Raw genomic sequence first — 27,413 nt, forward strand, 5'->3', positions numbered from 1 at the left:
TCTAGCATATCTAGCGAGAGTACAAGTGACAGTGCAAATTGACATATGGGGCACATGGTGCGTTACAAAAATACCGTGGTTCTTAGGGGTTTAATGCATATTTTTGTTCTTAGCGCAGGTTCTCAAACTCGGACTTCAGGATCACACAGTGCATGTTTCCCAAGTCTCCTCACAGATTCACAAGTGAAATAATTAGCTCCACCTGTGACCTGGAAAACATGTACTGTTTGGGGTCCTGAGGACCAAGTTTGAGAACCACTGCTCTAAAGCAAAGATGGAACATGCTGTTGCTAAATGTAAGGGTGGTGTAGGAGAGGATATCTACTGTTCATATACTAATTGGTTGGGGGGCATTTTGTTTTTATATCTGCTTACAGAAACCCATCTGGAGGAACTTGCTAATGTTTTAAGCTATTTTCACCTCATACATTGCATGTTCAAGAATTCACAAGGTAATATGTGGTGGGCTTACAACAAAGAGTTCCGGCGTAAGCAATCTGGAGCCCTGGTTATTGCTTTTAGGTGCAAATATGTTTAAGTTGTGTTGGATGTGATGCACCCAGTTCAGAGAGCTTATGAGCCTTTGCCAGCTTGCCGCACTCCTAGGAATACCAGAGCAGCATCTACGCCACCTGTTGTGTGGCATTGCTATGCCTTGAACAACAAATATTGCCACAACAGTAACCGGTGCTTGTTCCAACACCTCTGTCTTCACTTTTGGGTCACTCACCTGAAAAAAACTGTTCTTATTCAGCAACCCCCCCCCCTCCAGCTCCTACCCTGGAACCAGAGGGGGGGCAATGGGGCCGCTAAGTAAGTAATACATCTGGCTGAATGCCATGTTTCGAATGCTTTCTTGGTATCCAGGCTGATCTAAGGTGAAATGGTTGTCACTAGGTTTCGAGCAGAGTGTGAAACTAGTGACTTACAGTACAATACAATGCAGGACAAGGACATGGTATATACATTGCTGCATTAGCGATTATAAAACTCAGAATAAGCAGCAGGGAGTCAGCATTCAAGTGTTAGGTGCCCTTGTGAGGAGTAATGAGTAGAAGAAAGTATAAGTACATGAGGGAAGAAGACTTACATTCTAAAGGGGAGGGGCAGACAAACAGACATGACACAGATGGGGTAGCCAGGTAGGACAGAGTATGTAGTAGCGGGTTAGGATGAGAGCTGGAAAATCTTGATAAAGTAATGGGTTTTTAAAGCCATTTAAAGACTTGTAGAGAGGTGGAGAGTCTGATAGAGAGAGGGAGAGAGTTCCAGAGGTAAGGACACATTCCTCTTGATATTCTATGCTTTATTCTATCTCAGCACTTTATGGGACATTAGGGGTGTCAATAGTGTATGTAAAGGTGGAGGGTCCCATTACCTACTTGGTCATTGAGATTGATACCCAGGAGGAGTGTTGTATGCTGTCAAGGGATATGATGGCTAAGCTCCATTTGCCTATCACCACTGTTTTTGCAACTTTAATTTTGCCTGCCAGGTGATCCCTACTGGGGAAGGTGTTTTGTTGAAATGGAATGTGGTACCATGGGGACGATTGGGAGATGTTCCAAAAGGCTAGCGTGTCGGCCGTTAAATCTGGTCAGAAAATATAGTATTCCTTTGTTTGGGAGATGCACTCCCATGGAAATTCCAAAGCACTTGCTGTTAGAATCCCTGACTGGGATTTCATTCTTTTCTCGACTCCATGTTCGGCCTGATTACAACAAATCCTTTCTGTTATCTAAAGCTTTGAAAGGTTGGACCAGAATTGCTCCAGCAAAGGCCAATGGCCATCGACCCATTGGCATTAATTTTCTACCCTCTTTGCTTTACGAGCTCGCTTCTGTTTACTTTTCACATTATGAAGTTCTACTTTTCAGCTTTATGTTTACCACCGCTGTTCATAGGGCTTTGCGAGTTGGTGAGTTTATGGTGTTGTCTAAGGTGGTAGATGTGTCATAGCTGTTCAGGATGTGTTGGTGCAAGATTAAGTTGTTTACTTCTCTGGATCCATCACTCCAAGAATGATCAGCTGCAATGAGGTTGGTGGTTATCATTATTTGTGCATTACGATCACTGAATCTGCCAGGTGACTCTTGCGCATCCTTGAATAAAAATATTGCCTGTAGTATTGCAGGCCTTATTAATTCATGCAGATGTGTCCCCACCATGTTCGAGTTTGCTGCAGTCTTGAAGTGATGTGTTAAATGGCTGGGGATATCTCTGGCTTTATTTGGCACCCATTCATTCCAGATTGGCGCAGCCACATCTGCCGCCACAGCTGGTTTCATGGCAGGAGGAGATAAAGACCCTCAAATGGTGGAAATCAAGCTGTTACAAATGCTAAGTCTGTCCGGGAAAGGACTACACTGGCGTTACTGGTGCCCAGGAAGCTTTGACTGCTCATTGCTGTTCTCAGAAGGGGCCTCTAAGATGTTTTTTTATTTATCCCTACAACAGGGGCCTGATTTGCTTGGCTTTATAATCATGAAAAAAAAAAGAATGAAAAATAAAAAAAAGATATACAGTATATATAGACTGGTCACTCCCCTTTCCCCCTACTTGTTCTTCAGCTGTGATTGTTGTTGGTAATTGAGGTGTTGTAGTAGTGGTGTTAATTGTTTTTCAGTTGGTTGTTGAATATTGTGGCTTTTTATTGTTTTCTTTTTGTTTGAGGTGCATTTGACGAGAAGTCCATTTGGGTGGTTAGACATTCTTTCATATTTTGGGCATCAAGAACCCCTTTGGACCATTGTTTGGCTACATTTCCTGCTGTATATGGTGTTAGATGACTGGGGTATGTGTTGGGAGTCACTGTCGGAGAGATTATTGGAAGCAGTGTGTAGGTTTGGGGTACCCAAAGTTCTGGCAGAGAATTTGTGCGGGAATGATTTAGGCAAGAGAATATCATTGGATCCATTGTGAAAGACTTAAAACTAGAATTGGGTAGTTGTGGTTTTTCTGTAGAATTGTACAATATGGTCAGCCATTGTACCTAGGAGGCTTTGGAAATGTTGTAAAGGTGGAGTGTGCATGGACCTGGCTTGGTATAAAACTAATGCATTTGTGGTGAGAGCAATATGAAACTTTTGGAGTACAGTGGTCACCCATCCTTTTATTTGCTTGTTTGTCACCTTTATCACCCCAATGGCGTTCATCTGACTGATGAAGGGTGACAGGTTAATAGAAGACTTGGGTTTGGTTTGAGGGCTGGTTATATATTCAGGGTATGGTGGTGCCAGCTACAGCTATAAGTTAGCCTTGCTTTGGATGTGTGTAATGGCTGATGCTTATTTTAGTAGTTCTCTAAGTTCTGTTGGGTGCACGCTCCCTTTGTTTGGTGATGCTGATAGCCTTGGACGAGTATGGCGAAACTGTCCTACCAAACAGGTGCACCATAATATGATTCTAAGGGAGAGTGGTTTACCAATGAATGTTGTGTGATTGGATGTTTTTATGTTTAGTGCCATTCTCACTGGTTGCCACCATACCTTTTCATCCCCTCCCCATAATTTTCCCGACTTTTGTCAAAATATATTGGCTTTATTTTTGCTGCAAATCTTTGTGTCTGCCTCTTTATTTAAGGTATTTTACATGTTTAGGTTAAGTAGTTATAACTTAGGGTTAAGAAATGTAGGATATTTTCAGTATAAGGTTCTCACTCAAGAACTTAAGGCCTGATTCAGAGGTAGATGTTGAGCAGTAGAATCTGTGACTTTTGTTGCAGACGCTACTTTAAAATTATGTTAATGCTGCATCCGCACAAGCAGACATCTGAGAAACCCTATAGTTGCTCACAATGTCCAACAATATTTGGCTGCGGTGTCAGTGGAGCTGCAATCACGCCCACCAGCATGCCCGCCCAGAACCATAAAGAGCCAACCCAGGCCCAGGGCAAGGGGGCATGGTCTTATAGTGGGAGGGGGGGTCATGCCCCCTTGGAGGAAAAAACTTTTTTGGAGTGATATGAGCCCGTCAGCCTGATGCAAACCCAGCACTCAGACCCATCTCCATGGTTGCCGCCCCAGCCTTTGACCTCACCGCACATCACTGAATATCATTATAATATCATTCATTGTTCAGTTTTCATCATACTGTTAACTGATCTGGCTGCTTCTGCCACAGGATAAAATTTGCAGTCACTTGATCTGCAGTTGCTTAGCAGTCTAGTCTCGCACGTTAACTGAATGCATAGATATCACAATCCTGGAGTGTGCAATGTCACCTCTTACTGATGATATTTTCCCCTCAGAATGTTATGATGATCAAGCTCCATAGCAAAGCACAGTGTGCCCTGTGCTGCCCCCTCTCCCCTCAACCTGTGACATCCTGATGTCATGCCTAGGGGGCAGTACCACTGGCTGTGTCAAGTAGAGCACTGCCTGGATTATCCTAAGGACACTCTAGGTAGCTCTACAAGCTGTGGGGTGACTGCCCGGAGAGTCACTTGGACAAATCGTGCGACTCTGCAGTAGCACTTTTGGCTTCAGGGTGCCGCTCCAGATACCCTTCAAGCCACATGCAGGTTCCATGGGCAAGCGACGGAGCTGCCCCAAGTGCCCTGCTCCTTGTGCGATATCACAGGTTGCACACCCCTAGTTAAGGCTCTGATGATATCACCTTAAATACTGTTCCTGGAATATTTGTAAGTTGGGTTATCTTGGTCAATAAAGTTTTGCAAATGCACTCTAATAATTATTTTTCAAAGCCACCTATGTAGCCATGTTAGCTGTAATTTTAGGCAACTAGTACAACAGAGTATTTTTAATTTTTATACAGTACCATAGTCTCCATGATGAATTCTGTTCCACTACAGCGTCCCTGTATACTTTAAGTTTGCATATACCCGGAATGTAACACTAATATGAATATGCCATACCTTTTAATGACATGAATAAGATTCCACTTCCATTTCTTGCAGACAGCTGACGTTTTTCAATTGCGACATTGGGCTGTACAATTGATAGAACATCATTGCTGCTGTTCACAGAAAATGTTTCCATTGACCTTGTCAAACTAAAAAAAAATAAAGTTATTGGTACAGTACACTTAAAACAAAATAGAAATGCACATACATATATAGTGTTTCTTTAGGGAAATGAACAGATGCAGACACCAGGAGACAGCTGTATTATTCGCGGATGGTCACAACCAGGTGCCAATAGCTGATGATTATGGTAGGATAAACTGATTCTGAATTATTAATTAAAATAAAGTTGTGATTTCATTGTTGCTAGGGCACATATAATAGTGAATATGTTCATTATACATAAAAGAAATGAGTCAAAGTTAGCTTAACATATCTGGGATCTTATGATACATTGTTGCCACTCTTTATGTATTGTGTAGTAGTTGCAATTGCAGCATTTTTAGTTGCAGATCTGTCCAAAGGAGTAGCTACAGTAGGTGCAGGGACTGCTGCTATGGGGCCCAGGCCAAACAGTGTAACTGGTGGAAGTGTCTCTGAGGCCAGGCCCTCTCCCTGTACCTAGTTATACTGCCAGCAGCTGAGCCCTGTAGTCAGCTTTATTCAGGGGCGTTTTTAGAGAGGAGGGGGCCCCCTCCTCTCTGTCCGGCAGTGCACTGAGGTGTGCGCAGCCAGCGCGGGAGTTATAGACTCTGGGCACTAGAGTGCGCCCAGAGTCTATAGAGTATGCACAGGTCACCGGGAAACCGGCCGCGGCAGCCATTTTCTCTGTACTGCACATGCGTAAACAACTGGAAAATGGCCATTTTCCAGTCGGTTTTACAGCACCGGACCCCTGCGCCGATGTAGGACTCCGGAGAGGTAAGTAATATAGATATTATAGATACGCCCCTGGCTTTATTATTCTCATATGCTGTCATGGGTGTCTCTTGTCACTGTGAAGAGGTGTGGCTGTGTGGTTGACACATTCATTCATGTCTCATGTCTGCAAGGACCATACTTTGTAGCTGATTTACTAGTGAATCATAGCCTTCTTATATACCATATTATATTATATACAATTAGGATTGGGGAGATTAGTTTTCTTTTTCAATATATATATTTTTTTCATTTATAATACTGCTAATATTTGAATCAGCCTTTCATCTAATTATGTATGGCAGCTAAGAAAGCAGAATGTGTAAATATTAGATCATTTAATATCAAAATGGATCAACTGCAAAATAATTTGCATATCTGCTAAATATTTTGCTGCTTATTCATTATAATTTTAAATGGATGTGTCCTTACTTAGCATTGCTCTCAGTGTGACACATATTTAATAGAGTGGCAGACGATAGTGTGTTCCATTAATTACACCATCTAGCGCTAACAGTGTATTTTTGTGCTGCTGCCAATACTGCTCTAATTGCAAAAATTCAAACATACAGTAAGTATCAAAAATGGAAGCAAACTAGCAAACACAAAAACAAAATTGGCAAAAAACATTTAGTTCACGCTGTACTCTATCTTTAAGACGGACAATGTGATTAAAATTGGAAAATCATGTCATACATTGTTGTTTGGCACGCATGTCAAAGATCTTAAATTGTGTAAAATGGCTGTTATATGCATTTTTCTATAACAGTGGAAAAATGGTAGAAAGTTTTTTGGCAAAAAAATTTATTTAAATTGGGCGCGCAAGTATATTTCTGTGTCATTTCGGGGCACTTTTAAAATATGTTAAAAATACACCTGGTGCAGCAACCTGCAATGTTTTAAACACATGTCTCATCCATACAGCCCCCAAAATACCAGATCCAATACTTTAAGCTCATTTTCCAACACTTTTTGTGTTATTGGTCAACTTAAGGTGATTAAAAACTTATTTTTGCCTATTTTATCATTAGGGGGGGGGGGGCAAATGGGCTTTATACCAAGTCCCAACTCTTTTGTCTATGGAGATTTTGCACGTGTGAAAAGAGCAGCAATACTATACGCATTTTGTGCGAAAAGTGATCGTCAATGACAACTTTTCACAAAAACGCGTCTTGTCACGTCTAATTGAATTCGCCCCTTATTATTGTATGTAATTAGTACCTTTCTGCTTGTCTTGCTACAGTTTCATCACTAAATACAGTAGCATTTGCACTCAAAAGCTGGCTGACAGTAGTAACTGCTGACATAGCCACCTAAAATAAAAAAGAATATATCATTGTTATGTTTGTACAAGCACAGAACAAGACCAATAGCAAGCCAACAGTTATGTGAGTCTTTGGAATGAAAAATTATAGAATACCATTGCATACTCTAGGAGCTGCAATATGGTGTTATCATAAGTGTGTCACCTGTCACATCTAATATAAAGTACCAACACATACATGGGTACAAAGGGAAAAAATATAAGAAAAATAAAATAAGTATTAGTATTTCAGAAGAAATGGTACCAAATTGTACAGCAATGTTCTATACACCGTGTTTTCCCTTGTGTGAAGATACACAAAAATCACCATAAGGAAATTCAAAAGGTGCTTCCAAGTGGGGTCACCAACACACAGGAGAAACTGATAGCAACTCACAATATCTGGGTCTTGAACATATAAAAAAAAAACACCATAGTATAATACTGTATAGTAAGTTGTATCTGTGAAGGATGGATAATCACACTCACCCTTTATCAGGGGAGAGAGAGCCTTAAATATGCTTTGTCCTGGTAATTCTCTTGGACGGGCAGTAAATATCCCAATAAGTGGTCCGAGTCATATCCGAGTCGGCTCGGGTTTTCCCGCTTGACTCAGATCTGAAAACGAGGCAAAACATCATCATCCCGCTGTTGGATTCTCGCGGGTTTTGGATTCTATAAAGGTCCTGCAATCGCCACCATTTTTCATTCCGGCTGTGGAGAGCGAAGAAGGAGGAGGGAGGGAGCTGTGCTGTTGTTGTTGCATGTGCAGGGGTGCTGTGCTGCTGTCTGTTAAGGGGCTGCTGGTCCAAAAAAAAAAAATTATTTTGTGTGCATTTTAGCCACACTTGTCATGGGCGTAGGTGCACAGGGGTGCTGTGCTGCTGTCTGTCAAGGGGCTGCTGCTCCAACAAACAAACAAAAAAAATTGTGTGCGTGTTATCCTCACCTGTCATCGGCGTAGGTGCGCAGGGGTGCTGTGCTGCTGTCTGTCAAGGGGCTGCTGTCTCTATCAGGAGTTCACCCCCAGTATTCCAAAATAATGTTTGTGTATGGTTGTGTGCATAGTATGGAGTACAGTCACATAACCGGAGAGCAGGATCCACATACCAGTCTTGTAGCTGCCAGCAGCAGTCATGATGACGATGCAATGCCGACAATGTCATCTATGAAGACCAATGTACCAGTGCTTAAGTCAGGCCAAAAGTCAGGTTAAAAAAATCAACTTTTACTATGTTAAAGCAAAAAAAAAATTAAGCTAAGTCAGCTTTAGAGAAATAAAAAATTGCCAATTTTTATGGCAAGGATGTTTGTGTAAAAACTGTAAATCAGGCAACAGTTGTTGCTCATGGTTGGAAAAATCCCATTGTTGTCATGCCTGGGCAAAGGACCAAATAATCCACATCTCATGTGTGGAATCATTTCCACCCAAATCCGGACAACCTTTTCCAAGCCATTTGTAACCATTGCCAAGTAACAGTGAGTAGAGGTAAGGACTGTAATTATCAAGGAACCTCCTCCCTGTTACATCACTAGCAGCGCATTCATCAAATTGAAAAGGGTATTTCAAATTCAGAAACTTTGGGGACAAAAAACAAAACAACATTCAGTCCAGTGTCACCTAGCTGCTCCCTTCTACCTGGATCCAAGTGCCTGCAATATCCACCACCAACACCTATCCGTGATTCCTCAGAAGGATCCTTGAGTGCTACATCTGTTGCTGCTGCTGGGGGTGGATCTTCATCCCAGAAAGGGGCCAAGAAGTCTACTACTAGTAGTAAGTTAAAAAAAACAATTGACTATTAAACAGTCCTTTGATAGAGGATGTAAATATAACAGCTGTCACCCAGTTTCACAGCGGATCACTGACGCCATGACGGCTGTACTAGTATTAGATGGTGAAATAAAAGAAAATGAGGATGATAGTGTGAAGGAAGTCCAAAAGGAGGATGAGGGGGAAATTTGTGTCCTATCTGACGCTAATGAGGATGTTGATGATGAGGATGTTTGCATAAATCAGCCACCAGTGGCAGCAGTTCTTGCTCATGATAAAAAGAAAGCCAGAAAAGCCACGTTTTGGGTGTTTAATTATTTTCATTTAAATTCTGACAACAGTTGTGAAGGCATCAGTTCCATTTGTAAAGCCAAAGTTAGCAGAGGAAGGGACGTTAACCATCTAGGCACCTAATCCCTGTTACGTCAATTGCAGCGAGTTCATGCAATTTGTTTAACAAAATTATAATAATTTGTAAATTAATAACAAGCAATCCAGTATCAGCTACCAGCAGTTTGGACAAGCACATGCAATCTCTACCACCAACACCCTCATCATCAACCTCCTCCTTAATAACTGAAGGTAGTCTTTCCAAAAAACAAACCAAGGACTTCAGCCACAAAAGTGTCAGTCCTAGTGGCTAAAGTGCTTGATTTGTTAAAGTGTGCATGTCCTTTTTAATATCCCACAGTGGGTGGGAGGGACAATTTCATCTTGCATCTCTTTTCTTTACATTTTGCACAATTTGGGGCATTGCCGAATGACATTATTATAGTTTATTAAACTGCCATCCTGTCTGCCACTGCTGTGTGGCAATGTTTCATAGATGTTCTATATTTTTTTAAACTGCCATGTGTTTGTGCCGCTGTTCTGTCGCTTACTTTAGCCAGCCAGCTCGCTGCAGCCTATGGCCTATATTGGTGAAAAATAGTGAAATCAATATTGTGAGCTGTGAGTTGGTTACAAATGCCTAGAAATGTCAGAAAATTATTGTTATTAAGGTTAATAATACTATAGAAACAAAAATAGGCCCACATTATGTGGTTTTAGCTGTTTATATAATTTTTTGGAAAAAACACAGATCCAAAACCTAAAAACAAAACACCAAGGAAAAAAATCCAAAGCCAGATTCAGATCCAAAACCAGGGGAGATCCAGATCCCAAACAAAAACTTGGGGGTTGGTGCACATCTCTAATTCTGACTCTGGCACAGTGGAGCAATATTTTCATATGCACTTACATCTAAGTGGCACTGCACATGCGTACTGAGTTGCAGTACAGATTTGGATGCGCGGTATCAGAATTGTAAGAGCCAATCCTGAACGGTGACAGGGAGCTAACAGGGGGGTGGATAAAAGAGACACCGAGATATTGCATCTTATGGGAGTGTCACAGGCATGTTGCGGCTGTGTTGCTGAAAGATGCTACATACAGACGCTGAAATGCTCACATAGGAGGCTATACTCAGACAGAGAAACTGCACCTGCCATCGCTCACATGCAAGATTCGATAGTGTGACCGATAGTGCGTCTAAAGACACACCAAGCAGTATTTCAGCTTCTATGGATGCTGACAGTGGCCATCTCAGTCCTTGCGTATTCAGATGCACAGATGTACGTCAGGGAAGGGATTTAGCATAAACGCACAGACACAACTGCTGCAAAAGACGCAGCTACCTCTGTGTTCCACGCTGAGTCAGGCCCTACAGTAAATGTTAGCTCAGACGTCAATTATTTACAGTGATTTTATCTGAGTGTAATGATATAGGAGACTAATGTACTGAGGAGCAAGTAACTTTCTAATTTTGTGACATCATCAGAAACTATAGGCTCATGTTGGTTCCATTTGCCCTAACACATTCATAATACACTTCTAGGATTTCAGTATGTAAATGCTGCCTTATTATTGAGCCAATACACACTTAAACAATGCCTTGCCTAGACTTCTGGGGGCTTTACAAATCTAAGTATGATCCCAGTGCAGCACGGCCAACTAAAATATATGCACGATATGCACAAATTGTCATTCCAATTTACCTGGAAATGGCAAATCGTGCATATACTGTATCGGTGTAGTGTGTACCCGGCCTTACTGAGCTCTCAGTATGCTTTATGAACTATGGGCCTGATTCAGTACTGATCTCAAGTGGTGCACACAGGCCCCTGGGCCCATGGGGGCCCACACTGCACACCCTGCACAAAATAGTAAATTATACTACATTTGTGCTGCTCAGCAAAATAAAAAAATCACCGGGAAAATTGCAGCTACCATTTTCCCGGTGACTCGCGTATGCTCAGAAAAGATGTCCCTGTGAAAAAGACGTGGGCACCATTTTCAAAGAGACCCGGACATGTGCAGTAGATTCTGGCATGAAACAAGAATCTACTGCACTCAGTTTGCTAAAAGAGAGGGGGGGGGCCCAAACAGAGGCTGTACACTGGCCCCCTTTCTCTCTTAAAATGCCCCTGCATCATGTATGAGTATAAACAGCACTGGGCGTGTGCTGCAATCGCACTGCGACTACAGACGCACATAGGACTCCATCGCAAAGTGAGTGACAGGCTGATAGCATTTGGGGGTGGTGATGAGGGGGTGGTCGGAAGAATGCAGGTGTGTGTGCAGGGCCAGTGCAAGGTTCATAGGTGCCCTAGGCAAACTTTTAGCCTATCACCCTATCCCATTACCTCTGTCCTGGCTCCTCTATGCCGCCTCTCCCCCTTTCCCTTTCCCTTTACCTATATGCCAGCTGTGCAGCTTCCCCCTGTCCCCTTACCAGTATCTTCTGTGCTGCACTTGGGACTTGTTACATATATATATATATAAAATTTGTAGGTAAATCTTAAAAATGAATATATCAATTTAACAAGCTCCAACAAAACATTCTACAGCCAACCCATCCCACCACACACATAAGTTAACACCACCAGTAAATAACTTCAATATACCTAAATACAACATATACCCCATAATGGTACTACACCCCTACCCCACATATTATTTTTTTTCAAGCATTTATTAGAATTAGAGGTAAACAACAGTACAATTCGGTGTCACAGTAGATATATTATTCAAAAACAATATATATAATCATATAGAAAGAATACACTGGTGACATCATAATAGAAAAAGTTTTTCAGCTAATTTGAAATTGAGGAAAATATTATCTTAAATATTCATAACAACATTGGTAGGATGTGATAAAAAGTAAAAGTTCAGTTAGAGGATATTTGGGATGAAGGGAAAGTATAGAAATTAAAAAAGGAGGAGGGGGGAAGTGTGTAAGCGAGTCGGGACAACATGGTATAAAATAAGAAATGAAAACATCGGGAATAGATATAGGGGATGTGATTCATGAAAGACCTGGTAGAGGAATTGCTTGGGAGGAGTACCAGGGTGACCAAATAGAATGAAATTTATGCACTGAGTTATTCAAGAGGCTGGTAGTATACTCCATTTTAGAAACCAACCAGATTCTATTAGAAGTTCTTGTTCAGTTGGGGTGTTTTTTTTTTTACCAGTTGCATGCTAGTTGGTACTTAGCTGCACAGGAGATGTGGAGAATTAATTTATTAGCATCTTTGGAAACCTGATCAATCGGGACACAGAGTAAAATGTTAGCGGGGGAAAGAGAGAAAGGTAGGGTAAAAGCAGATGATATGAGGGAGCAAACATATTCCAGAATGGGACTATCTTTGGGCACGACAACCAAATATGAAAAAATGTGCCGACATGACCACACTGTCTCCAGCACAGGTTAGAGGTGTTGGGATACATATGATGGAGGCGTTCTGGGACTAAATACCATCTGGTGAGAAATTTATATGAATTTTCTTTGATTGCCACACTAATGGAACATTTAGAAGTAGTAAGATGTATTGACTCCCAGGTGTCATCGCCCAATGGGTGTCCGAAATCTGCCTCCCATGCTAGTTCGTGTGTCGAGGATAAGGGTGATTCCGGTGCCAATATAGAATGGTAAAGAAAATATTAGGGGTGAGCGGGTTCGGTTTTACTCGGATTTACTCGGATCTTTAAACTGCATTTTATTGGCTATCGCCTATCATGTGTTTTGGATAGCCAATATAATAAATCCGAATTTGCGGTAAAGTGGCGATAAGAACCGAGTAAATCCGAGTAAAACCGAACCCGCTCACCCCTAGAAAATATATAGTACCCTTGTCAGTAGATCGGTGAATGCAGTATCTTTCTATAGGAGAGGGATTTCGAGGTGAGGTAGTGGAAAATAAAGAGGTGATAAAGTGGCGAATTTGCAAGTATTGATAGTGTAACGAGTTGGGGAATGCCGTGTGTTTCCTGAATATCATTAAATGTTTGAGGGGCGAATTGTCCTATAATGTAACGAAGGCGGGTAATACCCGCCTTGGACCAGGTAGATGCCATGGTAGGTGAGAGGCCTGGTGGAAAGGAGGGTTGTTCCATATGGGGGTTTGAGGAGATGGATAGGTGGAGAGAGATAGTTTTTTATTAAGATTATCCCATATGAAGAGTGTCAGAGCTACCGTTGGTATGGAGAGGGCAGTGCGCGGTCTGTATTTGCAAGGTAACCAAGGCAAATGTGAGATTGAATCAAAACCCACTAAATCATTCTCGAGGTCAATCCAGCATTTAGTAAAACTAGGAGCATGCCAGGCCACCATCTGACTCAATTGAGAAGCTTTATAGTAGTGTAATAGTAGAGGCAAACCTAGGCCTCCATCTGATGATTTTCTGGCTAAGATGTCTCGACGTATACAAGGTCTTTTATAGTTCCATATAAATTTACAATATAAAGATTGGAGATGGTTGAAAACTTGGGTTGGTATTGCCACAGGTAGAGTCTGAAACAAATAAAGCAGTTTTGGTAGAACATTCATCTTTATGGCATTGATACGCCCAATCCATGAGATAAAATAAGTTTTCCATTGTAGAAAATCCTGTTCGATTGTTTTAAACGAAGGAGGATAATTCGCTTTATATAGGTGATCATATGTTTTAGTAATATTAACCCCAAGATATCGCAAAGAGTCTATTCTCCAATGGAAATTAAAATTCAATTGCAATAGCCGTTTCAGATCACCCGTGAGGTGAATGGGAAGCACTTCAGATTTAGTTTGATTGACTTTGTAGCCCAACAGGTCTCCATATAGGGACAATTTGTGAAATAAATTTGGTAGAGAGGTGAGTGGTTTAGTCAAACTAAGAAGAATATCATCAGCAAATAAAGAGAGAGTGTATTGAGAGTTTCCAATAGTTACACCAGATATGTCAGGGTTAGCCCGTATTCTCCTAGCCAGCGGTTCAATAATCAGTGCAAATATAAGGGGCGATAACGGGCAGCCTTGTCGGTTGCCATTAGTTATAGAAAAAGGATCCAAAAGTATCCCCCCAGCAAGAACAGATGCAGTTGGGTTAAAGTAAAGGGATTTAATAGCTTGTAGAAATTTACCCCCGAGGCCAAAAGTAGTAAGTGTGTGCATCATAAATGACCAGGAAACCCTATCAAAAGTTTTCTCCGCATCCAGAGCAAGCACAAGAGAAGGAAGTTGATGATTATTTATATAGTGAATAATGTCCACTGTTCGCCTAGTATTATCAAGTGCCTGCCTGGACGGAACAAAGCCCACCTTGTCCGGATGGATAAGGTTGGGTAGAAGGGGATTAAGCCTGTTTGCCAGGATCTTAGCGAAGATTTTTAAATCTGCATTGAGTAATGAAATGGGTTGGTAATTAGAGGTGAGGAGTGGATCCTTACCTGGTTTTGGAATGACCATGCTGGTAGCTCTAGTGGTAGAAGGATGAAAAGTTTCACCATTCAAAATCTGGTTGAACATCTCAGTAAGATGTGGAATTAAAGAAGCTTGGAATGTTTTGTAGTAGGATATTGGGAATCCATCAGGGCCAGGTGCTTTAGATGGTTTTTGTGATTGCAGAGCATTACAAGTTTCCTCTTCTGTTATGGGAAGTTCAAGTGTTCCCGACAATTGTTGGTCAATAAAAGGGAGATCACATGAGGATAAATAATGTACAGTTTGAGAGTCAACATTGGGATCTGAACTGGCTGATCCTGAAAGGTTATATAGGTGGCTATAATAGGTCTTAAAAAATAGTATTTATGGCTACTGGGTTGTATTGAGATTCCCCATTGTCATCTCTAAGGGCTTGAATGGCAGATTTAGCTTTCCGGGATCTTAATCTAATGGCTAATAGAGTGTCCGTCTTATTACTTTTTTCATAGAAACGCTGGTTAAGCCAGCGGAGGTATTTCTTGTTTTTTTCCACCAGAAGGGCATTAAGATCATTTTTAGCTGATGTAAGTTTTTTATAAATATGGGAAGGATTGTTTTTGTGAGAGGTTTCTAATCTTTGAACTTCTTCAGTCAAATGAGCTAATTGAAGTTTATTAGTCTTATTTCTATAGGAGGCATAGCTAATTATATGTCCGTGAATAACCGATTTGTGGGCTTCCCAAACCAAGGGTGAACAGGGGGAATTTGCTTTATTAATAGAAAAATAATCGGTCAATGCAGATCCAATTTTTTCTTGAAATTGAGGTATCTTCAGAAGTGTTTCATTTAAGCGCCAAGGATGTTTAGACATAGGTGTCTCTAGGAGATTGAGAGTGATTGTAAGTATTGAATGGTCCGACCATGTATTGGGTAGAATAGAGGAATCGTTTATGTGTTCTGAAAATTGAGTGCAACAGAGAAACAGATCAATTCTAGAATAGGTTTGATGGGAGTGGGGGGAAAGTATAGTCGTGAGAGGAGGGATTAAATGCTTGCCAAGAGTCGAAAAGTCCCGATTCTTGCAGATGTTTGTTAAGAGATTTACTTAGTTGATGTGCTTGGGGACGGTTTGGAGAGTGCTATTTATCTAGGTCTGGATTAAGGACAGCATTAAAGTCCCCACTTACAATGAGACAACCCTTCCTTTGTTTATTTAGAGTTGAAAAAAATTAATTGAAGAAGGAAATTTGGTTTGTGTTAGGAGCATATATATTAGCTATCGTCAGATCTAAATGTCCCAATTTTCCTGTTAAAATAATGAACCTGCCATCTGTGTCGGTAAAGACAGAGTCTTGAACAAAGGGTAGTTTATTATTGATTAGTATAGCTACACCGTTATGTTTAGTCGGGCTGGAGGAGTAAAACACATTTGAGAAATGTTTAGATTGGAGAGACTGGTGAGAGGAGGCACGAAAGTGGGTTTCCTGTAGGAGTACAATGCCAGCTTTAAGGCTACGAATGGAGCAAAATAATAATTATCGCTTCTGAGGTGTATTGAGACCCTTGACGTTCATGGAAGCGAAGGTCAAAGGCATTTTAACGGATTTTAGAATACAAGACTAGATTTAGGGGGAAAATAAATAAATGTTGGGTCCCGACTCGCCTAAGGGGTAGCGGGAGAAAAAAAAAAAAAAAAAAAAAGGGGTAAGGAAGAAGACCGGTTATGAAATCCCCGAGTCCAGCGGAGGATAACACACACAGAGATTAGGACTTAAGAGTCCAGAGAGGTTTAAGAAACTTGATCTCTATAACCTCTAGAAAATATGAAAATAATAAAAAGAAAAAAGAAAACAGACAAACAAAAAGAAAAAAATTTAGTAAACAAAATATTCACTGGCTAAATATAAATGAATCTAAACAAAATTGAATTTAGATAGAACCCTCTGGGTGTGGTCTAAAAATAATGAATGTATGATAAAGCCTATATTGTATTAGAAAAAACATATGACTAATATATATAATCCAATAATAAGAACTTCAAGAACCATAAAATAAGGTATTCGCTATGAATGGAAGCTGAAGTAAGTTTGAAAACCTTATATAACATTTTCTAGAATATTTGGTAAATGACTGATGTACAACCTGTGGATAAACAACAACATACAGGTAGGAAAACAAAAACATCATGGTGTATAGATTTCGCAATAAGAACAGTCTATATTAGCAAAAAAAGGATATAGATCGTCTTGGATATTGATTTAAAAGTGGGAGTCAAAGATCCAAGGCAATAGGTATGACTGAGGAGGATTCATGTAAAATAACAAAACCTAGTAGACAAGTGTATTTTCATTTTCGATGAAGGAAAAGTTCAAGTGCTGTCATTAGTTGAATGAGGAGGGGGTCCGGATTCTTCAAGGTGACTCAGCAAGTCTTTACCCTCTCTAGGGTCTCGGATAATAATCGTTTTACCGTGTAGATCGATAATAAGTTTGAAGGGGAACCCCCAGCGGTATTGAATTCCACGTTCACATAGAGCCCTTGTTAGTTCTCTGAGTTCTCTTCTTTTAATAATTGTGGTAGGTGCAAGGTCTTGATAGAACTGAAGTTTGGTATTCTCGTATAGGATGTGAGGCTTGCCTCGGGTTGGGGCTAGGATAGATTCTTTATCTTTGAAACTGAGAAATCTTATAATGACATCTCTCGGGGGGTCACCCTCCTGAGGTTTGGGTCTGAGTGCTCTATGTGCCCATTCCAGAGGCATGTGACGAGAGCCTAGATCTGGGAGGATAAAAGAGAACATCTTATGAAGGTAGGGCTCCAAAGATTCTGAGGTTATGGATTCTGGTACATTACGAATACGGAGGTTATTTCTTCTTTCACGGTTCTCAAGATCTTCATTTTTCGTGCGAAGATCAGAAAGTTCTTGAGCTATATGATCTAGGTCTTTGTGGGTCTCAGTCTGAGTTTATGAAGAATATCCTGACGTGATTCCAGGAGGACATATCTGATTTAATAGATAAAACTGCCTTGTCAAGTTTGGTCTCCAAGGAATCTTTAAAATTGGTAATTAGTGACCTTAGGGCTAGGATATCGTCCTTGGTAGAGAGGGCAGTTTTTCACAAAATGTTGAGCGATATCACCACTTGGTTTCTTGGTTCTCGTATTGGATCTGTTCATGATGGTAAAGGCAGTTCACCGTCGGAGTGAGGTCAGAGAGATAATTAAGGTGATAAGGCCAGTGAATAGACTCCCAGAGGGTATGAAATCTTGCATTTAGGGAGCCATAAGCGAGGTGCTAAGATGTTAAGTGCAATGTTAAAGAGTGACGTAATTGTACATATAGAGAAATTACAACAAGTTGCCTCAAGAGGGAGCCAGTACTTCAGTAATGGAAGCAAATAATTTAGATACAACAGTAAATTGAGACACTTTACTTTCTTTTTCTCTCTTTTTCCTTTCCCTTTTTCTTGACCTCTATCTCTTTATATAGGTTTCAATATGGTTTTGCTAGTTGTTCTCGGTTTTTGTTTGAATTGTATGTCCAACAAAATAATAGAAGAAAAATACTGTTAGTTTGCAGTCTATTGGGACTGACTGTTTAAACCTCTGTAATGTGGAGGGTCGCAGGGGACGTCAATGTGACATCAAATATGAAAGTGAACAAGAAAAATCAGGATCAATAAACCTATAGGGGGCTTGTCAATACTGGCTATAAAATGGGCACCACACAGTTTGCAGGGCTGCAGTATAAACTGATGGGGGGCTCGCAGCTCCAATATCCACTGGGACAGGTAAGCCATGCTGGGCACCAGTAGGAGCAGCTGACCCCCACCTGATAGCAGCACAGCAGCAGTAAAGCTGCTGAGAGTCACTGAGAGTGAGTCAACTGTGAGGTCAGACCCCAAACGGAATCTCCACAGGGCTGGGGGGTTTTGCAGGGAAGATGGTGGCCTCCCATGCTTCCGATCGCGGGTGTCTCAGGGGGCCCCCTGGGGACACATGCAGCCTCACCTGGTGTCTCTGTCAGCAAGCAATGGTCTGGAGGGTGTAAGGAGAGCGCTGCCCCATCCAGCAGCGACCGCAATCACTCCAGTCCTCTCCGGTCCTTGGAGCTACAAAATTGAGGCCGGGGCTTCCGGAGGAGGTGTAGGCCTCAGCAGCTCCAGAGCCTCAAATCACTCCCAGGGTCCGGGCATAGGGCCAGCGGGGCTGTAGGCGGTCGGGTGTGGCAGATTGGACCCACTAAGGCAGCGGGGTCCAGCAGGAGAAAGGAATATAGGTGGGTAGTATAGGGAGCTGCAAGGGAACACATCTGCCCTGTTCAGGAGTTAAGCCACGCCCCCTACCCCACATATTATTACAGTATCTACCTCCCCAGATTATATCCAGATACTATTACTATGCACCACTACCACCTGATAACACTAAAATCAAAAACACCCACAGCTACTTACCTCTGCTTGAAGGAGGTTATCTAGTCTCCACACAGTCATTGCCCACAGATCTGCAGGGGAGGATAGACAGTAGGCACTTTACACTGACAGTCACCAGACCGGAGGAGAAGGAAGGGGCAGGTCCTCAGTAAGAAAAAGCGGAGCCTCTGTCAGGGCAGAAGAGGGGACTCCTACACATCGCACATTGGTGGCTGGTCCCAGGGGAGGGAGCAGCCACCATGCATAGAGGGAAACTGGCAGGCGTCTGGTACTGCTGCTGCTTGCTGCACTGCACCTGAAATGTCATACTAGTGACATGTCTGCAATCATGGCCAGACAGCAGTTGGTAAGCACAGGAGCAGCGGCCGCTGCCGGCATGAAGTAAAATAAGGATGTCTTTGTCAGAGACATCCTTACTACTGTACTGACAGCCTCAGTGCTGCCCCCTTAGGTGCAGGCGCCCTAGGCAGCTGCCTAGGGCACCGGCCCTGCATGTCTCTCTATTTGCATGCTCTTTCCTGGGTGTGTGTAAATTAGCCACTGTGATTGCATACTAAGCATAAGAGCTCTCTGCGCGTGAAGAAAGACTTGCAGTGTCTGCGGCTGTTGTAAATGCTGTGTGACTGATCAATGTGCATTGACGGTACCAATGTTTACACTTTAGACGGATGTGAGAAAGCATTAATGGGTGTCATTATGCCGACTGAGCTTTGGCAAGTATTAGCATATTTTTGCAACTGCGTTTCATGTAAATTCGCAGCTACAGTACAATTGCATATGAGGTTGATACTGAATCAGGCCCTATGTGTTATTGTTTTACAGCTTTTTGAAAACTTAGGGTCCTAAATGCTAATACAGACACCCTATGGCTATAGTTGACCCTATGTAGGGTTTTTTTTAGAGATGCGCGCCAACCCCCTTGTTTTGGTTTTGGTGTTAATTTTGGATCTGGATCTGGACCTGGTTTTGGATCTGGATTGGTTTTGCCAAAACATCAACTCCGTGTTTTGGTTTTCTGTTTTGGTTTTTCATCTGGATTTTTCTTAAAGAAATCAGAAAAACAGCTAAAACCACATAAAATGGGCCTTTTTTTGTTTTTTATTAACTTCAATAACATTTATTTCTACTCATTTCTAGGTAATTTTGACCACCTCACAGCTCACTGTATTGATTTTTTCATCTAGTTAAGGTCAAAAGGTTGCATACAGCTAGCTGACTCAAAACTGATTGATAAATAGAGTTGACGCAGCCACTGGCTGAAGTAAGAAGAGTTGATACTTGATAATAGGTGCAGCCACTGGCTGAAGAATTGATAGTTGATAGTTGGCGCAGCCACTGGCTGAAGTAAGCAGAGTTGATACTTGATAATTGATGCAGCCCCTGGCTGAAGGCTTGATAGTTGGGGCAGCAACTGGCTGAAGTAAGAAGAGTTGATATTGATAATTGGTGCAGCCACTGACTGAAGAATTGATAGTTGGCGCAGCCACTGGCTGAAGTAAGAAGAGTTGATATTAATAAATTGGTGCAGCCCATGGCTAAAGAATTGATAATTGGTGCAACCACTGGCTGAAGAATTAATAATTGGCTCTGCCACCAGCTGAAGTAAGAAGAGTTGCCACTGGATAATTGGTGCAGCCCCTGGCTGAAGAATTGCTAATTGGTGCAGCCACTGGCTGAAGAATTGATAGTTGGCGCAGCCACTGGCTGAAGTAAGAAGAGTTGACACTGGATAATTGGTGCAGCCACTCGCTGAAGAATTGATAGTTGGTGTAGCCACTGGCTGAAGCCAGAAAAGTTGATATTGATACATTTTTGCAGCCCCTTGCTGAAGAATTGATAATTGGTTCAGCCCCTGGCTGAAGAATTGATGATTGGTGCAGCTACTGGCTGAAGAATTGATGATTGGTGCAGCTACTGGCTGAAGTAAGAAGAGTTGATAATTGGTGCAGCCCCTGGCTGAAGAATTGATGATTGGTGCAGCTACTGGCTGAAGAAGTGATAGTTGGCGCAGCCACTGGCTGAAGTAAGAAGAGTTGACACTGGATAATTGGTGCAGCCACTGGCTGAAGAATTGATAGTTGATAGTTAATTGTTGATGCAACCTCTAGGTTCAGTAGTAGTGGAATACAGAGGTATGATAAGGAAGGAACCAGTCCTGCAACAGCCTTGAGGCCTGGAACTTTTGGCAAGTTGTGGCCATTACAGCCTTGAGGGCTGGTTAAGAGTGACTACAGATGGCCTTTGGGCTGTGTAGCAGCCTTAAGGGCTGAGAACCATAGGCTGAATGTCACTGTTGTGCGACTTGTGCCGTCGGGTTGACACAAAAAGCAGCAATTGGTTCCGAATTTTCTGTAAAAAAAATGATAGGGGCATGCAGGAGATGCTGTCTGTGACCATTACAATTTCTGCACATTCATGAACCATAACATTAAAAATGTCAGGCAGCAATGCCCAAACCAGCACATAATGGAAAGGAAAAAGGTGCAAGATGGAATTGTCCTTGGCCCTCCAACCCACCCTTATGTTGTTTATATGAGACAGGACATTCACAGTTTAACAAACCACACACTTCAGCGACAGGGACTGCTTCTTTTTCCTGCCAGAAGTGAAACGGACTGTATGACATGCCTATATGGATGCTATCCCTAAAATAGTAATCCACCATTCTCTGAAAGTCACGGTAGACATGTCACTCATTGTAGCCAATTCTTTCAGACACAACCAGATGTCATGAGGTTTTGATGAATGATCTGCATCACCACCAGCAATTGGTCACCACCAGCTCTTTGGATCTTTTCAGATTTATGTCCATCGGAAAGAAAAACACAAGGTATGACTTAAACCTAGGATCAAGTATGGTTGCCAAAATATAGTGATCTGATTTCAAGAGATTGATGACCCTTGGATCCTGTCGAAGCGAATGAAGGGCTTGATCTACAAGTCCGATATACTTAGCCTAATCACTCTGTTTCAACTCTTCCTTCACTTTCTCCAGCTGCTTTTGCAAAAGTCTGATTAGGGGAATGACCTGACTCAAGCTGGCAGTGTCTGAACTAACTTCACATGTGGCAAGTTCAAATGGATGAGAACCTTGCACAACACGGAAATTATTCTCCACTGCGCTTGACCAAGGTGCATTCCTGCTCCTCTCCCTATGTCATAGGCCGCAGTGTAGACTTGGATGGCCTTTTTCTGCTCCTCCATACGCTGAAGCATATAGAGCAGGGGTTCCCAACCATGGTCCTCAAGGCACACTAACAGTCCAGGTTTTGAGGATAACCATACTGGAGCACAGGTGACTTAATTAGTACCTCAGTTATTTTGATTTAACCATCTGTGATCAAGCTTGGATATCATCAAAACCAGGACTGCTAGTGTGCCTTGAGGACCGAGGTTGGGAATCAGTGATATAGAGGGTAGAATTCCACCTAGTTACTACCTCTTGCTTCAGCTGATGGTAGGGCAATTCAACAGTTCTTGCTGGTGCTGAAATCTTCGACACACAGTTGCTGAATGTCGAAAATGTCCAGAAATCTTTCGGGCCACTGAGAGCATCTCCTGCATGTCCCTGTCATTTTTTTTTTAAATGTTGCACCACCAAATTAATTGTGTGAGCAAAACATGGGATGTGTTCGAATCTGCCCAGATGTAATGCTTGTACAATATTGCTGGCGTTGTCAGAAATTACAAATCCTGAGGAGATTCCAAGTGGGGTAAGCCATTTTGCAATGATTTCTCTGAGTTTTTCTAAGAGGTTGTCAACGGTATGCCTCTTAGTGAAACCGGTGATACACAGAGTAGCCTGCCTCTGAATGAGCTGGCATTTGTTAGATGCTGCTGCTGTTTGCACTGTTGGAGGCAATACACTTACCCAGTGGGCTGCCACAGTCATGTAATCTTTAGTTTGCCCTGTCCCACTTGTCCACATATCTGTGGTTAAGTGGACAGTAGGCACAAAAATAGCATTTCGGAGGACATGGTAGCGGGGACACAGGACCTCCATTAACTGTCTAAAACCCACTGCATTAAGGGCGGATACTGGATGCACATCTAATACCAGCATAGCTGTTATGGCGTCAGTAATCCACTGTGCAACTGGGTGTTGGCTGTCATACTTGTTTGCCAATGCAATTAATTGTGTGATAGTCAATTGTTTGGTTGTACTTGAACTACTAAAATTAGTTTTCTTCCTGGTCTCCTTCTGGGATGAAGATCCAGTCATAGCAATGGCAGCAGCAGGCGTACCACTCAAGGATCCTTCTGTGGAACAACGGATAGGAGAGGAGTCAGTCCTTATGATACTGGATGCAGGACTACTTTCGATCACGAATGACCATGTTGATGATGATGCATGTGTTGGTGGTGGATATTGTGGGCGCTTGGAGTGACTAACAGGGAGGAGGTTCCAGGATGGTTAAGGTCCTTACCTCTACTCACTGTTACATGGCAATGGTTAAAATGGCTTGGCAAAAGTTGTCCGGATTTGGGTGGAAATTATTCCACACATGAGATGTGTATTTTTTGGTCCTTTGCCCAGGCATGGCAACAATGGGATTTTTCCCACCATTGGCAACAGCTGTTGCCTGATTTACAGTTTTTACACACACATCCTCGCCATCAACATCCTCATCATCATCGTTGTTATCACCAACTACATAAATATCGTCCTCATCCTCCTCGTGCAGTTCCACAGAAGCATCCTCAATTTCTACGTCAGCATGTTCACTTGTGCTGCTCATCCCCACATTTGCAGAGGTGCCCTCTGCAAATGGTGGAAGGAGGATCCAAAAGGTCAGGCTCACACATGGCAACCACAGATACACTTGGACTCTCCTCAGGGATTTGTAATTTTTCGGAGCACACAGTTGGTTCCGCTGTCTTACTCATCTGAACAATTTTTTTTTGTACCTCTCCTACAAGCAGAGGGACTTAAAGCATCCCTAGAACCACCAGTCATAAATAATAAAGGCCAAGGCCTTATCCTTTCCTTGCTACTTCGTGTAGTGAATGGCATATTGCCAGTTTTTTGTTTCTCTAAAGCTGACAGCTTTAGATTTTTTTCTTTAAAGGGTAAAAGTTGATTTTTTTAGCCTGACTTTTTGACCTGACTCAAGTCCCTGGTACATCGGCCTTCATAGATGATGTTGACATCCTTGCATCGTCATCATGACTGCTGCCGGCAGCTACAAGACTGGTATGTGGATCCTGCTCTCCTGTCATGTGATTGTCCTCCATACTCACTGCGGTCTTACAGCAGTGTCACTAAGCAATTATAGTGTAGCTAAGTTGCGGCTAACGCACACAACCAACCACACACAAAAAAAATTGTTTTTATTTGAACACTGGTAGTGTGTGGCAGGCTAACACACACACACACACAAATGTTTTATTATTTGAACACTGGTAGTGTGTTGGAGGCTAACATGCACACAAAAATATTTTTTTATTTTTGAACACTGGTAGTATGTGGCAGGCTAACACGCACACAAAAAAAATTGTTAATATTGGAACACTGGTAGTATGTGGCAGGCTAACACGCACACAGAGCACCCCTGAAAGAGGCAGCAGCCCCTTGACAGACAGCAGCACAGCACCCCTGCGCACCTACAGTGCGTTGATGACAGATGTGGCTAACATGCACACAGTTTTTTTTTTTTCACACTGGGGTTGAAGAGCACCGCTTATGGACAGAGCACCCCCTGGACAACACAGCAGAACAGCGGGATGATGAAGTTTTGCCTCGTTTTCAGATACAATTCAGGCGGCAAAATTCGAGTCGACTCAGATCTGACTCGAATCCCCTAAGTTCGGGTGGGTTCGGATCTCTGAAATCTGAACCCGCTCATCTCTAGTTTTAATAAGCTAAGAATGCAGGCAATTATCTGTTTAGTACCACTTGAAGCCATTGCATGAGGCACTGATCTTCATGCTGTGATGTAGACCACTCAACCTTACACTGTGCAGGCCTTATTCAAAAGTGGGATGTAAACGTGATTTCTGAAAATTGTTTAGCCGAAAGGTGCATTTTTTTAATGCAAAAAAAATATACACAAATCTCTTTTTTGTTGTATGACTGCTGTGCGACTGTGTATGTCTAGAAGGTCAGACAAGTGCTGGAATGGCCGTGGAGCCGTGGACAGTGGGCATGCAGAAACAGCATAAATTTACTAAAGCAAGAGTTTTTTAGAAGTGGAAATGTTGCCCATAGCAACCAATCAGATTCTGCTTAACATTTAACTAGCACATTCTAGAAGATAGCAGCTAGAATGTGATTAGTTGCTATGGGCAACATCACCACTTCTAAAAACACTCATTTTAGTAAATTTACCCCATAGTCTCGATCCTTGTCTTAAAGTCATATCGATAATGATGGTCTTTGGTTGATTGATTGCCCATGGAGAAAATAAACTCAATTCTAAAAAAAAAAATCAGTACAACTCTAAAACTGTTTAGAAAGTGATATTTACACTTTTTCACAAATAAAGAATACAGCATACCATAATTGCCGAACTTTGGGCGGCACCCTCCGGGTCAAACAGGTGGCGGCAGTGATGTGATGATGTGATTGCGTCATCGTGAACCGCCCCTCAGCTATACAATGCCATGATTATTCCGTGCAACCGCCTTCTGGGAGTGCTACCTGAGAATCGGGGATCTTCCAGCTGATCAGGGAGGGTAGGTACAGTAGGTATGCCTCGTACTCAGTTGGTAAGCATATATATTGCATATATTTTATTTTAGTGTTGTTATAAAGAAATTAATTAGTATATTTGTATCTGTTACATATTCAAATGCATTATAGTCTGGTGTAACATATCTTCGAGGTTTGTTATAACATTGTACTTTCTCCTTACATGGGCTAGATTAACAATGGGGAGGATTTGAGCTACAGTTCTAGGCCTCCTTATAAAAATAGGCCCCACCATCATGGCAGCATGATGATGACGAACTACCCAGCTGGCCACACCGTCGGCTATAAATAATAAGTATTAAATTGTATCTCTATTTTCTTACACAATTATGCAATTTTGATACTTTCCCATACTTAGGGAGACATTGGTACTGATAGTGTAAAGGTGTACAGTACACATTCACATGGCACTGGCCATACCCACACAGCGCCAGTCGCAACTCCTCTGCTTCTCACAATAATCCCTTGAACATTTTCAGCCCCAGGACCCTGTGACCCTTAATCCGGCTCTGCTCCTTATATAAAGATCCCTACTATTGTTTACATACACCCACTATGTAGACAAAAGTGATTGGACACTGACAGCAAATAGATCAACAAGATTTTATTGACGTCAGTACTTTGTAGGTCTACCACGTTCAGTGATTACTGCAGACACAGTTTTTGGCAGACTGTCCACAAGTTCCTGGACAACAGCAGGTGGTATGTTTTGCCATTCCGCCTTAAGTACAGTGACACTGAAAAAGGTTGAGTCGGTCTAGAATACACCTGTCACTCCAATCTGTCCCAGGGGTTCTCAATAGGGTTAACATCTGGATCATACTTGCCGACTTTACAGAACTCCTCCCCAGGAGCAGCCCCAAGAGGAGATTCTGCATACTTCTTCGGGGGGGGGGTGTCAGACTGTAGACGTCATTAGGCCCCGTCCCACCACAGGAAGAGACTGCAATTTGGGGGTCTGTAAGGGTGGGGAGCTAAATGGTTAATTTGGTTAATTTTAGCACCGCAACCTCATGACAGACCCGTGAATTTCCTAGTAAAATCTCCTTATCCTGCCTACTTCACTAGGATGTGGGCGGGATGCGGGAGATTTGCCTACACTTTCGGGGGTGCGGTTGCTTGCAGGCAAGTATGATCTGGACTCTGAGCTGGCCAGTCCATCCAGGTTACTGAATTTTCTGTATACCAGTCCAGCGTCACCCTGGAAACATGGCAGGTGACATTGTCGTCCTGACAAAAACATTTGTTGTTTTCATAGAACTGCAAGTGAATGGTCCTCCCATAAAGTGTTCTTGTCGAAACCACCACATTAATAGCCATTTGGAACTCATTTGCAATAGTATGCATGGGATGTATTTCGCTTGCGTGGGGGTGTCCAATCACTTTTGTCTACGGAGTGCATATTCCTTCTGGTGTGCCAATATAGTCATCTAGTGGCAGCTTTTAATCCATCTAGTATAGGCTCTTTCATTCTATGATAAAAAAAATAGCAACAGAGGAGATACACTCTGTTGCTATTTTTTTATCTCTATGGGGTATATTCAATTGGGCACAAGGTTTAGCGAGGCTAAAACCTTGCGCCCCTCGCGGTCAATTTCAGAATCCCGCGGGTATGCGTGCTCCCGATACCCGCGAGATTCAATAAAAAAAACAGTGGATGCGGGGTTTTCATCACTGAAAACCACGCACCGCGTAAATTTAATT

At 42.2% G+C, this 27,413-nt stretch overlaps 1 protein-coding gene across 1 annotated transcript in view; it reads right to left on the reverse strand.

Annotated features, from left to right (window-relative positions):
• ADGRG7 (adhesion G protein-coupled receptor G7) overlaps nucleotides 1-27,413 on the reverse strand; it is a 150,183-nt gene that overhangs the window by 92,299 nt on the left and 30,471 nt on the right. Inside the window, 2 exon segments of the mRNA XM_088451729.1 lie at nucleotides 4,872-5,013; nucleotides 7,004-7,095. Of these exon segments, the coding sequence (XP_088307855.1) occupies nucleotides 4,872-5,013; nucleotides 7,004-7,095 (234 nt within the window).

Source organism: Taudactylus pleione, unplaced genomic scaffold, assembly GCF_031769625.1.
Source record: "Taudactylus pleione unplaced genomic scaffold, aTauple2 ptg000026l, whole genome shotgun sequence".
NCBI lineage: Eukaryota > Metazoa > Chordata > Amphibia > Anura > Myobatrachidae > Taudactylus > Taudactylus pleione.